A 14,020-nucleotide genomic window follows, 5' to 3' on the forward strand; every position below is an offset into this window, starting at 1 on the left:
CTGTGTAACATTCACCATTCTGCCTATATTTGAACATATATATTCCTTCAATTCTTTCATCCGTTGATGTTTGTGAAGTTAAAGAGCTGAAATCTTTATTTATGCGGGTGAGATTCATCTAATTGAATTATTTCACCTACATACTAGACTAGGCAACGCCCGAAAATGTTATTTTTTAATTTCTATACTTCTTCATGGACCAGGTGGATTTATCAACAATATTTTGAGTTTGTCCAAACATCAACAGATGAAAGAATTGAAGGAATATATATGTTAAAATATAGGCAGAATGGTGAATGTTACACAGTGTGTAAAGTGGCCACTTAAACCAGCCATTGACAGGTCATAAGCCCTGTAGATGCCTAGACTTCTACATTACCTTATCTTAAATGTTCTTCATCTCTGTTGTAATATGTTAATCCATGCTATATTACATGCCCCTTAATTTATTTAAAAATAAATTAAGACTGATTCTTTCTGGATGCGATACGATCCCACTTGCTATTTAATGATGCTCACACTTACACACACCTGAACACTTACTCCCACATACACACAAACACACAATTTAATATGTATGATTTTTATTTAGAAAGTTTGCTGGTATGTCTTTAAACCGTATCTTTTTTTTGTTATTATATCATTGTTAATTGTTTGTTCTGTAAAATAAATAAATAATAAATTAACAAATTACAACAGGGATGGAGAATACCTTAAATAAGGGAATGTGGAAGTCAAGGCATTTACAGGATTTATGACCTGTCATTGGCTGGTTTAAGTGGCCACTTTACACACTGTGTAACATTCACCATTTTGCCTATGTTTGAACATCCATATTTCTTCAATTCTTCCATCTGTTAATTTTAGTGAAGTCAAAGAGCTGAAAACTTTATTGTTGTGAAGAGATTCATCTGACTGAATTATTTCCCATACTAGGCAACACCTGAAAATAATTTTTCAATTTTTAAACTTCTTCTTGGACCAGTTGGTTTCATTACAATATTTGAGTTTGTTTGTTTGAAACCAGCCAATGACAGGTCAGAAGCCCCGTAAATGCCTTGACTTCCATATTCCCTTATTTAAGGTATTCTCCATCCCTGTTGTAATTTGTTAATCTTAATGACCCCCGAGGGGGTGAAATCCAGTCTTTTGTCTACGAACATTTGGACAAACTCAAATATTGTATATAATTAATTGTTTGGATGGGTGAATTAATTTGAAGTTAAATGAGAAAGATGGATCACATTTGAAGTTATTTATTGAGTAGATACACACGAGTTATATCCTTATACTTTTGTACAGAAGGAATTTATTATTACGAACACTGGCGAGGAGCCGATGGACGGGCGACACGAAATGCCAAGATGAAATGTGCATATTATTTCGCTGCACGGCGTTTGATTACTTGTCCGAGCTGACGTTGCATCGGGTTATGCGTTGCGGGCCAAAGCGGTGTTCGGCCCTGACAACCGTACGGCTTGATGGTGATGTTCTCAACAAAATATTCGGATGAATCATAAGTGAACTATATTTCTATTAAGTTGTATTAAGACTATTAAGTATCTTAAATTTAAAAAAAAACAAAAAAACTACCGAACTCATGTGTTGTTTGTGTAAAGTCTTCAAAACACAAATCAGATTTTTCCACGGTTTCCAAGCTCTCAAAGTGCGACTTCTCGAAATGGTGTTTCTGGGTTGGCGGCCTGCCCGAACGGCGACGGTTATAATCTATCTCTGTTCTATATCCATCTGCGTCTGTTTCAGGGCGACAGCGGCGGTCCTCTCGTGATCACGTCCGCCGGCAACCAGTGCGTGTTCTACGTCCTGGGCATCACGAGCTTCGGCTACGGATGCGGCTCCGGCCTGCCGGCGGTCTACACGCGCGTCTCCAGCTACGTGCCGTGGATCGAGGACATCGTGTGGCCGGGGAACTGACGGCACACGGCACGGAGAGAATCTCACTGCGCAGCTTGAATATTTTATATCCCGCGCATACAAACGGCCGAGCCATGTCACTCCGCCTTTTCATACAGACGTCCCCGGACTTTTTTGTCTTACAATATTTAGAGTTTGTAGACACAAGCCTGGATTTCACCCAGCGATAGAGATGATTTAAATGAAAGTATGACTAAATGTGAAATTACTGTGAATGGGATTTTTATTTATTTTTTATTTTTTATATGGGAATTGCTTTAAAGATACAAGCTTATAATATACAAGGTATATATTTCAAAAGCGGATTTTTCTGCAATAAAAATTCTTTAAATTTATCTAAACTGTTGGGATCAGGAGGGATTACAAATGTGGGCCAATCAGGAACTTCTCAGCATTTGCTCACATGGAGAGGAAACCTCTTCAGGAGAAGCCGGCCTGTTGGCAGCAGTCAGCAGTCAACAGGCCTGCCGTTCCACTAGAGGAGTGTTGGGCATTTTGTTCCCTACTTTGGTTTATTTGACCAATTACCTGCACTATATTGACCATGTATGATACTACCTCTCGTGTGAGTTTTTTTGTGAATGGGATTTGTGTATCTGGGAAGTATGTTTACTAGGGATGATATTCAAAGGACGGCGAGTGCCGGGAACAGAGTGAACGGTGCACTTAAATCAACCTTGGCAAATAAATGTTTGTCGCAAGAGGTGAAATTAGCAGTTCACAATGGAGTCATGCTCCCGACCCTGATGTATGGGAGGGGATGAAAGTAGGCTGAATGCTGTCAAAATGCAATCTCTCGGGCGAAGCCATAAGCCTTGTAAATGCCTAGAATTCCCTTATATAAAATGTTATCCTTCCCTTAATGAGAATGCCTAGGGGGTGAAATCCAGTCTTTTGTTTACAAACATTTGAACAATTTCAAAATATTGTTATTTAAATAAAACTATCAATATACTGACAATGTTGGCGATTTTAATACTCGAATCTATCCCTAAATAATGAACAAATATTTACATTATTTATCTTTCCGAAAAAACACTTAAACACACAGTAAACAATAGTGATGTTTTAAGATAGGCAGAATGGTGAATTAAAAAGTGTGTAAAGTTGCCAGTTAAACCAGCCAATGACAGGTCATAAGTCTTGTAAATGCCTAGACTTCCAATTCACTTCTCAAAAATGTTTTCCCTCTCTGATGGAATAAATTTAAAACTGATTTTATATATTTCATCATCATCGTTCCCTTTCCGCACCTAATGGTGCATAGGGCACTGCATTGGTACACCAATCGCAGCCTTTCTTGATCATTTTTGTTACTCGAAGGTAAGATGATCAGGTTTACGCTTCAGGTACCAGGCCAGGGACTATGGAATATTCTAGTGTGAAAACACCCATTCAAATAAATATTTCACATCAACCCCTGTCGGGAATCGAACCCGAGACCTCTTGCATGGCAGGCTAACGCGCTGACCATTACACCACGAGGCCGACAATTTTATATATTCATGTTGATTTATGTGTCAAGCATTGTATTAAGAAAATTAATTAATATGAATGATTTTTCGTGTGTCAATATAAATAACTCCTTAGATGTTACTACAAAGTTATGTTGTCACTTTTTCAGACAATTTTCACTCTAATCATGTTACATTTTAAGCTGATTTTATATCAACAATGTTTGAGTATGTCCAAATGCTTGCAGACTGGTTGGGTTTCCTCCGTAGGGAGTTATTCATACTTAAATTTATTTCAAAAGAGAGGGAAAACATTTTCGAGAAGGGAATATGGAAGTCTAGGCATTTACGGGGCTTACGACTATGTCATACAGTGTGTAAAGTGGCCACTTATCATTATTATGTTTTAACATAGGCAGAATGGTGAATTAAAAAGTGTGTAAAGTAGCCATTTAAACCAGCCAATGGCAGGTCATAAGTCCTGTAAATACCTAGACTTGCATATTCCCTTCTCAAAAACGTTTTCCCTCTCTGTTGAAATAAATTCAAATATGAATAACTCCCTACGGAGGAAATCCAGCCAGTCTGCAAGCATTTGGACATACTCAAACATTGTTACAAAACTTTTTTTTTATTGGTTGGTTGGAAGAAATTGCCAAATGGCAATAAGCCCACCAACGTACAATTGATATCATGCACAAAAAGTTAAATAAACATATTTTCTTTGACATGTATTTTCCGTAACACAAATTCCCGATCAGTATCTTTCACACTGTATAACATGGTCATAAGCCCAATGACAGGTCATAAGCCCTGTAAATGCCTAGACTTCCACGTTCCCTTCTCAAAAACGTTTTCCCTCTCTGTGGAAATAAATTTAAACGCTGATATTTATTCGTGATTGAGCAACAGGTGAACTAATTAAACACGTGTGTGTTATTGCCATACTTACTAGTTCTTTGCTCAATGTATTATTATTGTGTTTTTTAAATTATTTTTTATTGTTAACTTTTTAAAATCATTCTTATATTTTTTTGTAGCTGCAAGACTTTTTGTGATGTTAGCTATCATATTATGTAAATGTTATCAACTATCAAATATCTAAATTTAGTAGAGGGGGTCTAAAATTTCAACCGTCCATGCGCTCAGTAGCTGCAAGACTTGTTGTAATCCAACTTCTATTTTTATAAATTGCTTTTTATTTCGTTTTTTAAAATATCACTTAAACTCTAAACTTCACTGTCAAATAAAAATGTAAATAGGGGCTAGATTTCTTACTGTCCATGCGCTCTGTAGCCGCAAGACGTGCTGTTATCTAGCTCCTATATATCATAATTGTAATGTATCATAATTGGAGACGAGGAACTAGAATCCCAACCGTCCATGCGCTCTGTAGCTGCAAGACGTGCTGGGATATTTATTTACTGTACAGCGCCCTTGAGGTGATTTTCACAAAAATTGCCCTACATAAATTATCCAGACATTATTATCGATTATGGACCGTGGACCCCACATTTGTATTTATTTATTTATTTGTTAACGGACATTGTTCATGTACACAATTTATAAGGTTTAAATATTACAATAAAAGAATAGTTTAAAAGATATAAAAAAAAGAAAAGAAGCTTTGACAAACATAAGGGACATCGAGACAAGATCTTGACTATTTATTTAGTGCTCGTTTAAATCGCTGTAAACTTAAACCAAAAAACTCCTGATGATCTTGTCTCGAGTCAACAATACGACAAAGACGGGTCATTGGAGAATTAAGGCCATCGTTCTATGCTGATCGATGAACAGTACTTCATTGTTTCTCAATCTACGAGTCGGAATATTGAATTTTACTTGTCCCAGTAATGATGGAACATTGATTATACCATTTAGTATGCCGAACATATATATGGAGTCAATATTAGTTCTACGTTTTTGTAGACTAGAAATATTTAACATTGACTCTATTTCAGCATAAGAATAATTATCTCTCTCTAGTCCGAGCATCCGCGCTATTTTTCGGAGCAAGCGATGTTGGACTGATTCAATGTGATTTATGCGATTGACATAGAATGGAGACCAGACCACGGAGGCATATTCTAGAAGAGGGCGAACAGTCGAGCAATAAAGAGTTTTGATTGTACGGACATTAGTAAAATCAGAGGATATTCTGTTAATGAAGCCAAGTAATTTCAGTGATTTATTGACTGTTTTATCTATATGCTCGTTGTATGTCAGTTTATAGTCCAAAACAACTCCTACTAAATCTCTGCTGGACTTAACTACATCAATTCCGGAGTTTTCTAATAGGTACTCGAAGGAAATCGGTTGTTTTGTCCTATGAAATGACATTATTTTGCATTTTTTAATATTTAGTTCTAATTTATTGACTTTACACCATCGGTTAAAAGAGTTAATGTCTGATTGAAGAAGAAAGCAGTCTTGTAAAGTTTGAATTATTTTGAGAATTTTGTTGTCGTCCGCGAAGAGCCAAAAACGAGAGTGAGAGAATGATTTAGCAACATCATTAATAAACAAATGGTAAAGCAGTATAAAAAAATATGTCTCAAAACCAGCCAAAGTCAGCGAAAGTATTTGCTTCGACGAAGAAATTTATTGCAACAGCTTTATTTTTTACTGGGATTCGGATACATGGAGTTCCACTGGATATTTTAGAATCGAGGGATGGAGTATTTGACTTTCAACGCCTCCCAAACTTCGGGGAGATGTTCAGAGAAGTACTTCTTTATCCGGTTGGCGTTCCTCCGCTGCTTGACGGTGCAGCTATCACATTTTGAGCCAACTGCATCAGGCAAATTTTCTGTAATTAAAAATTATATTTACTTATTTATAATCGCCCAGAGGGTAATTACAATATTTCGGTAAAAGTTACTCAGTTACTACTAGTTAAATATTATTACTCCAAGACTATACAGAATGACATTTTTTAGAAAAAGTGACAACATAACTTTGTAGTAACATTTAAGGAGTGATTTATATTGACACACGAAAAATCATTTGTATCTAGCGTATTAATTGATTTTTTTCAAATCTACATGAATATATAAAATCAGTTTTTAATTTATTTCAACAGAGAGGGAAAACATTTTTGAGAAGGGGAACATGGAAGTCTAGGCATTTACAGGGCTTATGGCTTGTCATTGGCTGGTTTAAGTGGCAGTTTACACACTGTAACATTCACCATTCTGCCCAGGTTTCCTATGCACCATTAGGTGCGGAACGGGAACGATAATGATGATGATGAAATATATAAAATCAGTTTTAAATTTATTTCAACAGAGAGGAAAAACATTTTCGAGAAGGGAATATGGAAGTCTAGGCATTTACAGGGCTTATGGCCTGTCATTGGCCGGTTTAAGTGGCCACTTTACATACTGTATAACATGGTCATAAGCCCCGTAAATGCCTAGACTTCCATATTCCCTTCTCAAAAATGTTTTCCTTCTCTGTTGAAATAAATTTAAATATGAATAACTCCCTAGGGAGGAAACTCAGCCAGTCTGCAAGCATTTGGACATACTCAAACATTGTTGATATAAAATCAGCTTTAAATGTAAGTTAATGTAGGCTAAGTGTAAATAATTAATGTAATTTATAAGAACCTGCTGACGAGTTGTATGTATGCAACTCAGCAGGACTTTAATTTAAGAATTTTTTGTAAATATTTTTGAAAAATAAATAAAAAAAAAAAAATGCCATGAAAAAAAAAAAAAAAAAAAAAAAAAAAAAAAACATGATTAGAATGACAGTTGTCAGAAAAGGTGACGACATAACTTTGTAGTAACGTCAAAGGAGTTAGTTATATTGGCGATGGGGTCTCCTGGAGGCAACTGGCGATGTCCGCATGCTCCACTTAGGGGCGGATGAGGGAAAAATGAAGAAGAAAAGTGTTAAATAAATGAATAAAAATGAATGTAATTATACCTTTAAGGGTAAGTTGAGCTTTGCTCGTACATTCCTTGTCGTACAGCACACAGTCGAGGTACGATTGTCTGAGCCGGGGTGATTTCATAATGGCGCTGACATCCAGATTATCAAACTCGGACGTATATTTAGTTTCCGAGGCCGAGGGGAACAGGACCGCCAGTACTGCCAGCGAATACATCCTGGCCACGATTTCCCTGGAACGAATTCACCCCTCATCAGCATAGGTAAAAGGTTACGGGTGGTAAGTGATAAGGTTATAGGGCGATGGTAAATACGGTCAGTCATAGGTCGGTAGAGGGTCACTCAAAAGTTTCACTTTTTATTCCACTTATTTCGTCCATGGGTCCTAAAGAACGACTTTCGGGATTATTTATATATTATTTTAGTGGCAATAATTTATTATTTTATTTATTTATTTACTTAAGTTAGTTAATATTACATTGTATATTAACTAATATATTTACAATTATAACAAATACTTATTAAATATTTCTTACATAACTACATTATTACAATAAACATAACATTTTTTTTTTAAATCCGTAAGTTTTCTTTCATTCTTCATACTTTCAGGCATCTCATCATACAGTTTTAACCCTTTATACATTAAGCTATTTTGTGATTTTGTTTTTTTCGTAAGTGGTAGTCTTATCCTATTTCTATTTCTTGTCCTATATTTATGTACATTTCTATTTAATATAATTTCACTTATAAAATACTTTGGCATGAGATTATTAAACACTTTATATATAAATACAAATACATTATACAACGGTCTTTTCTTTATTCCTATCCAGTTCAATTGTTTTCTCATTTTTTCAACACTATTATATTTGCTTTTTTTCAGTATAATTCTCATTGCTCTATTTTGTAGTATTTCAAACTTGTTTATGTCTCCCTCGTTAGCTAAATATAATATAGTAGAGCAATAGTCCCAATGAGGGGCAATTATTGTTTTGTATATAAGTTCTGCACTCTTTTTATTTATTTTTTTTCGAATTCTTCCTAGGAAGAAAATCTTTTTTGAAATTTTCTTATGTAAATATTAATAGCTTTAGAATATACAGGGTGTTCTTTAAACCCTGTCACATCCGAAACCACGATGATCAGTACGGGCAAGAAGACATATAAGCATATTAAAAAAAATATTTAAAACGAAGAAATTTTTTTGAAAGAAAATATTAAAAAAAACACATGGTTGCTTACTTCTGCAGGGGAGAAGCGAGGGGGGCGCGGCAGCGCGGTTAATGGTGTATCAGACTCCCCCTTCCTCCTCCTCGTTTCTCTCTATTTTAATGTCCCAATATGTCTTCTTGCTCATACTGATCATCGTGGTTTCGGATGTGACAGGGTTTGATGAACACCCTGTATTATTGTTATCAAAAACATTTTTCACTTTGTAGTGACATTTTACACTTATAGCATTAAATGCACCCGTCACACGTTGAGCTCTCTATTTCATGTGCCAGCAGTTCGTACGAACTATGCCCAGAACTCTCCACTTATAAATTTAGCTCTTGAATATAATTTGAACTTTCCCTTATTGATCCCGTTTGATTGTAACAAATTAACATTTAAAATGTGCATTTTAAAACACATTTTTTTGTCTTATACTTAGTTTCTATAATATAATCTTGTTTTATCTCTAATTCTTCATATTTTATATATTTTTGACACTTGTGCAATAATATTTACACACATGTCAACCCTCATTCCATTATAACATCCACTCAGCTACTAATGTCCGTACAATCAAAACTCTTTATTGCTCGACTGTTCCCCCTCTTCTAGAATATGCCTCCTAGAATAGTGCTCTGGTCTCTTTTCAAATGCATAAATCACATTGAATCAGTCCAACATCGCTCGCTTCGAAAAGTAGCGCGGATGCTCGGCCTAGAGAGAGGTCATTATTCTTATGCTGATATAGAGTCCATGTTCAATATTTCAAATCTACAAAAACGAATATTGACTCCATGTTTGGCATACTAAATGGTATAATCGATGTTCCATCATTACTGGGACAAGTCGAATTCAATATTCCGACTCCGGTTGAGAAACAATGAAATATTGTTCATCGATCAGCATAGAACAAACTATGACCTTAATTCTCCAATAAAGATGTGTATATTGGTTGTATTGTTAACTCGAGACAAGATCTGGACTTTTTTGGTTTAAGTTTACAAGGATTTAAACGAGCACTAAATAAATAGTCCAGATCTTGTCTCGATGTCCCTTATGTTTGTCAATGCTTCTTTTCTTATTTTAAAATGTTTTAAACTATTCTTTTATTGTAATATTTAAACCCTATAAATTGTTTACATGGACAATGTCCGTTAATAATTAAATAAATAAAACAAAAAATACAATTTACTTGTATCTCACAAATGAATGACTTACATTATAGCGTTCTCCTAAGGCGTCAATGCAACTGGAAAGGTTATCTCAAACTGCTGGGAAACTCTGAAATCATTTTGATAAAGAAATAAATAAATCTGTTAGTATAAAAGGCAACGTTCGTTTGCAAGTGTGTCCTCGAAAGACAAATAACCACTGTGGCTCAATCACTAATAACTATCGACGTGCTTAAAAACATGCTAATCATATTAAATATAAAAACTTGATGGTGCGGGGATCGGTAGTGTATCTTCGTAATCGGTCGGGAGAATTTTACCTTCAACTATGACGTCACACTGAAGCTATGTCATTTTAAAGCGTAGATATGTGTACCGTGACATACGCTTCCCCTTGATTCATATCGATGTACTCTTACCTACATCATCAAAACTTGATGATGGGGGATCGGTGGTGTATCTTCGTAATCGGTCGGGAGAATTTCACCTTCCACTATGACGTCATACTGAGGCTGTCACTTTAGTGCGTAGATATGTGTACCGTGACGTACGCTTCCCCTTATTACATATCAATGTACCTATCCAAAACTTGATGATGGGGGGATCGGTGGTGTATCTTCATAATCGGTCGGGAGAATTTTACCTTCCACTATGACAGATAACGGGCTTCCTGTCCTGGCTTCCGGGTAGTATTTTCCTTTTTGATGAAATCGGCACTTTCACTAAAGTTATTTGCAAATATAATGATGAATGTGGCGGAGCGGCGGTCAGATGATGTAAACATGTTCAGATGCAGGCAAATGGCAAAATTCTAACATGCGGAAGTTGGCAGAGTTATAGCGTAAAAATGGGTAAATATCTATAGTGTGTAGAAAAATCACCGCTGTAGTGCCATAATCCAGGGAGAAAATACGGGAGTACGTTTGAGCGATATTTTTTCCTCTCGTACGTATTGGTCTTGATTTAACGCCTTTAACGCCGGCTTTGTAATCAATCGGTTAATAAATACAGACGATTGTTAATCGGGAAATTGGGAAAAAATGGGGGACCTTTGGGGGACCAATAATAAATACAGACGATCGTTAATCGGGAAATTGGGAAAAAATGGAAAACCTTTGGGGGACCAAACGACCCCAGCGCCTGCTTGTATACGGCGTCAGGGGAATAAAACGTCGGAAGTGTTTATGACCGCGCAATAATTTATTCATGTTTTCGCGTACACATATTTTACTGATTTGTGTATTTTATTCATTTTTGATAGTTTGCCGAATGCTTATGATGTACATAAAGTGAAATTCACCAAGTCTTTGGGGGATTTTAATCCCCCACTTCGGTCCGGCTAGGTTGAAATAGTGATTTAATTAATATAATTAAAGAAGATAAAAGTTTTTATATTATAACCTCTGAACTTTGATAGCGCTACGTTTCTTAAGCTCGTATTCAACGGTACAAGATCTTGTGCAGACAAGCCGCTTGGCTGTTTCACACGGGTAAATTTCTGGGACTGAAAATTGCACGGAAACATACCCAAAATGTAAATATTTGCATTGCACGGCCAACCCCTAGACAACTCCTGTGCCGCGATTATGAACGCTGTCTTCATCTGTACACATCGAGACGGTGCACTTAACTTCTATACTATCTCCATCTAGCTCGGTATGTTCTACCGACTTGTCATCTCGACGTCATACGATCGAATCCAACCAATGAATGACATCGAAAATTTAGTCCACGTTCCTTACTTAACTAAAATTTAAAATAGTTCTGATTTAAATGAGATAAAAAATGCCCACTTCAAAGTGATTTCAAACTCCAATTAATCATAATTCTACCCAATGCTCGCTTGATTTTTATACGACTTTTGACAATGGATTAGACGGTATGCTTAATGATCGTCTGTATTTATCTACCGAGCGAAACCAGCTCGATTGTTAATTAGTTAGATTAGATTGTTGTTAGCAAAACCAGCTCCTTTAATGTCTCGATACGTACACTCAGAAAGATAATCAAACAGATAATATAGTGACTTATATTTTTTATGGTGGCAACATTTTTTACGCCTAGATACTCTTATATATTAAATAGGGCAGAATCTAGCCACATTCTTTTTGCATCTAGGCGTTCGTTTTCAAAACGAACAGTTATGTCGGAATTGATTTCGACTTCAAAATTGACTTATTTCTCTCATTTTTTTAATAGGCTTTTAAAAAAAAATGGGCCAATCTCAGAACGATTAAAAATTTGAATAAATTGTAATTAAAGAAAAAATGGCTCGGTGGAACTAATTTTTGTCACTTTTACGCATAGATATGCGTATCGAGGGGTTCTAGACCCGCCGGTGCAAACCGGTGTACTTACATCAAAACTTGATGGTGGGGAGATCGGAGCGTATCCTCGTAATCGGTCGGGAGAATTTTACCTTCTACTATGACGTCATACTGAAGCTGTCACTTTAGTGCGTAAATATATCAATGTACCTTATCCAAAACTTGAAGGTCGGTAGTGTATCTTCGTAATCGCTCGATGGAATTTATCTTCGACTATACCGTCATGGTTAAGGTTTGACGTCTTAATACTTAATGACGTCGAATATTTCATAGTTCCTAGACTGGTACCTGAAGCGTAAGACTGATCACCTTATATTCATGTAACAAAAATGATCAAGATACGCTGCGATTGGTATACCAATGCAGTGCCCTATGCACCATTAGTTGCGGAAAGGGAATGATGATGATAATGAATATCGGAGTCTGAGTTGGCTGGTTTAAGTGGCCACTTTACACACTGTGTAACATTCATCGACAGATGGAAGAGTTGAGGAAATGTGGATGTTCAAACGTGGGCAGAATGGTGAATGTTACACGGTGTGTAAAGTGGCCACTCAAACCAGCCAACGACAGGTCATGAGCCCTGTAAATGTCTAGACCTCCACTTTACACACTGTGTAACATTCATCAACATATGGAAAAGTTGAGGAAAAGTGGGTGTTCAAACGTGGGCAGAATGGTGAAAAGAAGAAGTACAAAAATTGGAAAATTGTTTTCAGGCGTTGCCTATAGTAGGGGATTTGGTTCAGCCGGATAAATCTCACCCACGTGATAAAGGTTTCAGCTCTTTTGCTTCACAAAAGTCAACAGATGGAGGAGTTCAGGAAATGTGGATGTTGAAACATGGGCAAAATGGTGAATGTTACACAGTGTGTAAAGTGGCCACTCAAACCAGCCAACGACAGATCATAAATAAGCCCTTTAAGTGCCTAGACTTATTCTCTTCTCAAAGATGTTTTCCCTCTCTGTTGAAATAAATTTTAAAATAAAAAACAGTTTGGTTTTGCGCAAAAAATTATATATTTTCAACATTTTCCAATACATATTACATATTAACATATTTAAGCACGTAACTTTATCACATAATCATATAATCTTTTACACATCTCAGTTTATACAGATCACTCGACAGATTAATCTTAAGACACTATTTTAATACTTAGCAAAGAATGTATACATATATAATACGGGGTTACCACTCCAAATTCAATCTTTCACAAATCAAATTGAATCTTTCACAATTCAAATGGAATCATTTACAAATTAACATATTGCAAATGGGGTGGAGAACACTTAAGATTAGGGAATATGGAGGTCAAGCATTTACAGGGCTTATGACCCGTCATTGGCGGATTTGAGCGACCACTTTACGCACTGTGGAACATTCAGCATTTTGAATGTTTGAAAAATCAATATTTTTTTTAAGTCTACTGTTGATTTTTGTGATGTTGAAAATAGATGAAACCTTTATTGGTGTGGGTGAGATTCACCAGTCTGATTCATTTCACCTAAATACTACAACTGACTGGCCATTGGTTTAATAAAAAATATTTTGAGTTTGTCAAAAATTTTGTAGGCAGGGACTGGATTTCCTTTCAATTTTTGAAAAATTCAATTTGATTTGTGAAAGATTCAATTTGATTTGTAAAAGATTCAATTTGATTTGTTAAAGGTTTAATTTGAAGTTAAAAACCTATGGTGGGCTCACATATCAATACAGTTCTTTAGTTAGACAAACAAATCATCATGCTTTTTTCCCATAGGGGTAGGCAGAGGAGATAGAACCATCTATATTATTACTTCACGTGTTCCTGTGCATGTTGTGACTGTACCAAAAGCCATTTGAACCTACTGACATGATTAAACACATCATACGTATCAATTTCCCTCATCAAGTCCAACTACAGACGGGCAGCAACCAAACCTACCCAACATCTTGGAAGGTAAATGACACACATTGACATTCTTTTTATACTTTAAACTTTTTTTTCAAAATCATTCTTATGTTGCGGAA

At 35.9% G+C, this 14,020-nt stretch overlaps 2 protein-coding genes across 3 annotated transcripts in view; one reads left to right on the forward strand and one right to left on the reverse strand.

Moving 5' to 3' along the window:
• Positions 1-2,896, forward strand: part of LOC148277103 (trypsin-1-like) — a 38,307-nt gene extending 35,411 nt beyond the window's left edge. The window contains exons 10-11 of one of the 2 annotated variants that reach the window (XR_015823590.1): positions 1,765-2,072; positions 2,206-2,896. Coding sequence is in view for 1 of the 2 variants with exons in the window: in XM_088233328.1 (XP_088089454.1) it covers positions 1,765-1,935 (171 nt within the window). In the remaining variant the exon portion in view is untranslated. Of the gene's footprint in view, positions 1-1,764 lie in introns of both variants that reach the window. The other variant, XM_088233328.1, reaches the window with a different exon arrangement.
• Positions 2,897-4,875: 1,979 nt separating this feature from the next.
• LOC148277105 (ejaculatory bulb-specific protein 3-like) lies at positions 4,876-9,880 on the reverse strand. The gene is made up of 3 exons (XM_088233329.1): positions 9,726-9,880; positions 7,326-7,522; positions 4,876-6,201 (listed from the first exon to the last, which is right to left on the reverse strand). Coding segments are annotated over exons 1-3 (348 nt in total). The 5' UTR covers positions 9,728-9,880; the 3' UTR covers positions 4,876-6,052.
• Between the last annotated feature and the right edge of the window lie 4,140 nt (positions 9,881-14,020).

The sequence above is a fragment of the Micrasema longulum genome, unplaced genomic scaffold (genome assembly GCF_059751315.1).
Source record: "Micrasema longulum isolate JH-2025_06_02 unplaced genomic scaffold, ASM5975131v1 h1tg001083l, whole genome shotgun sequence".
NCBI classification, from domain to species: Eukaryota; Metazoa; Arthropoda; class Insecta; order Trichoptera; family Brachycentridae; genus Micrasema; species Micrasema longulum.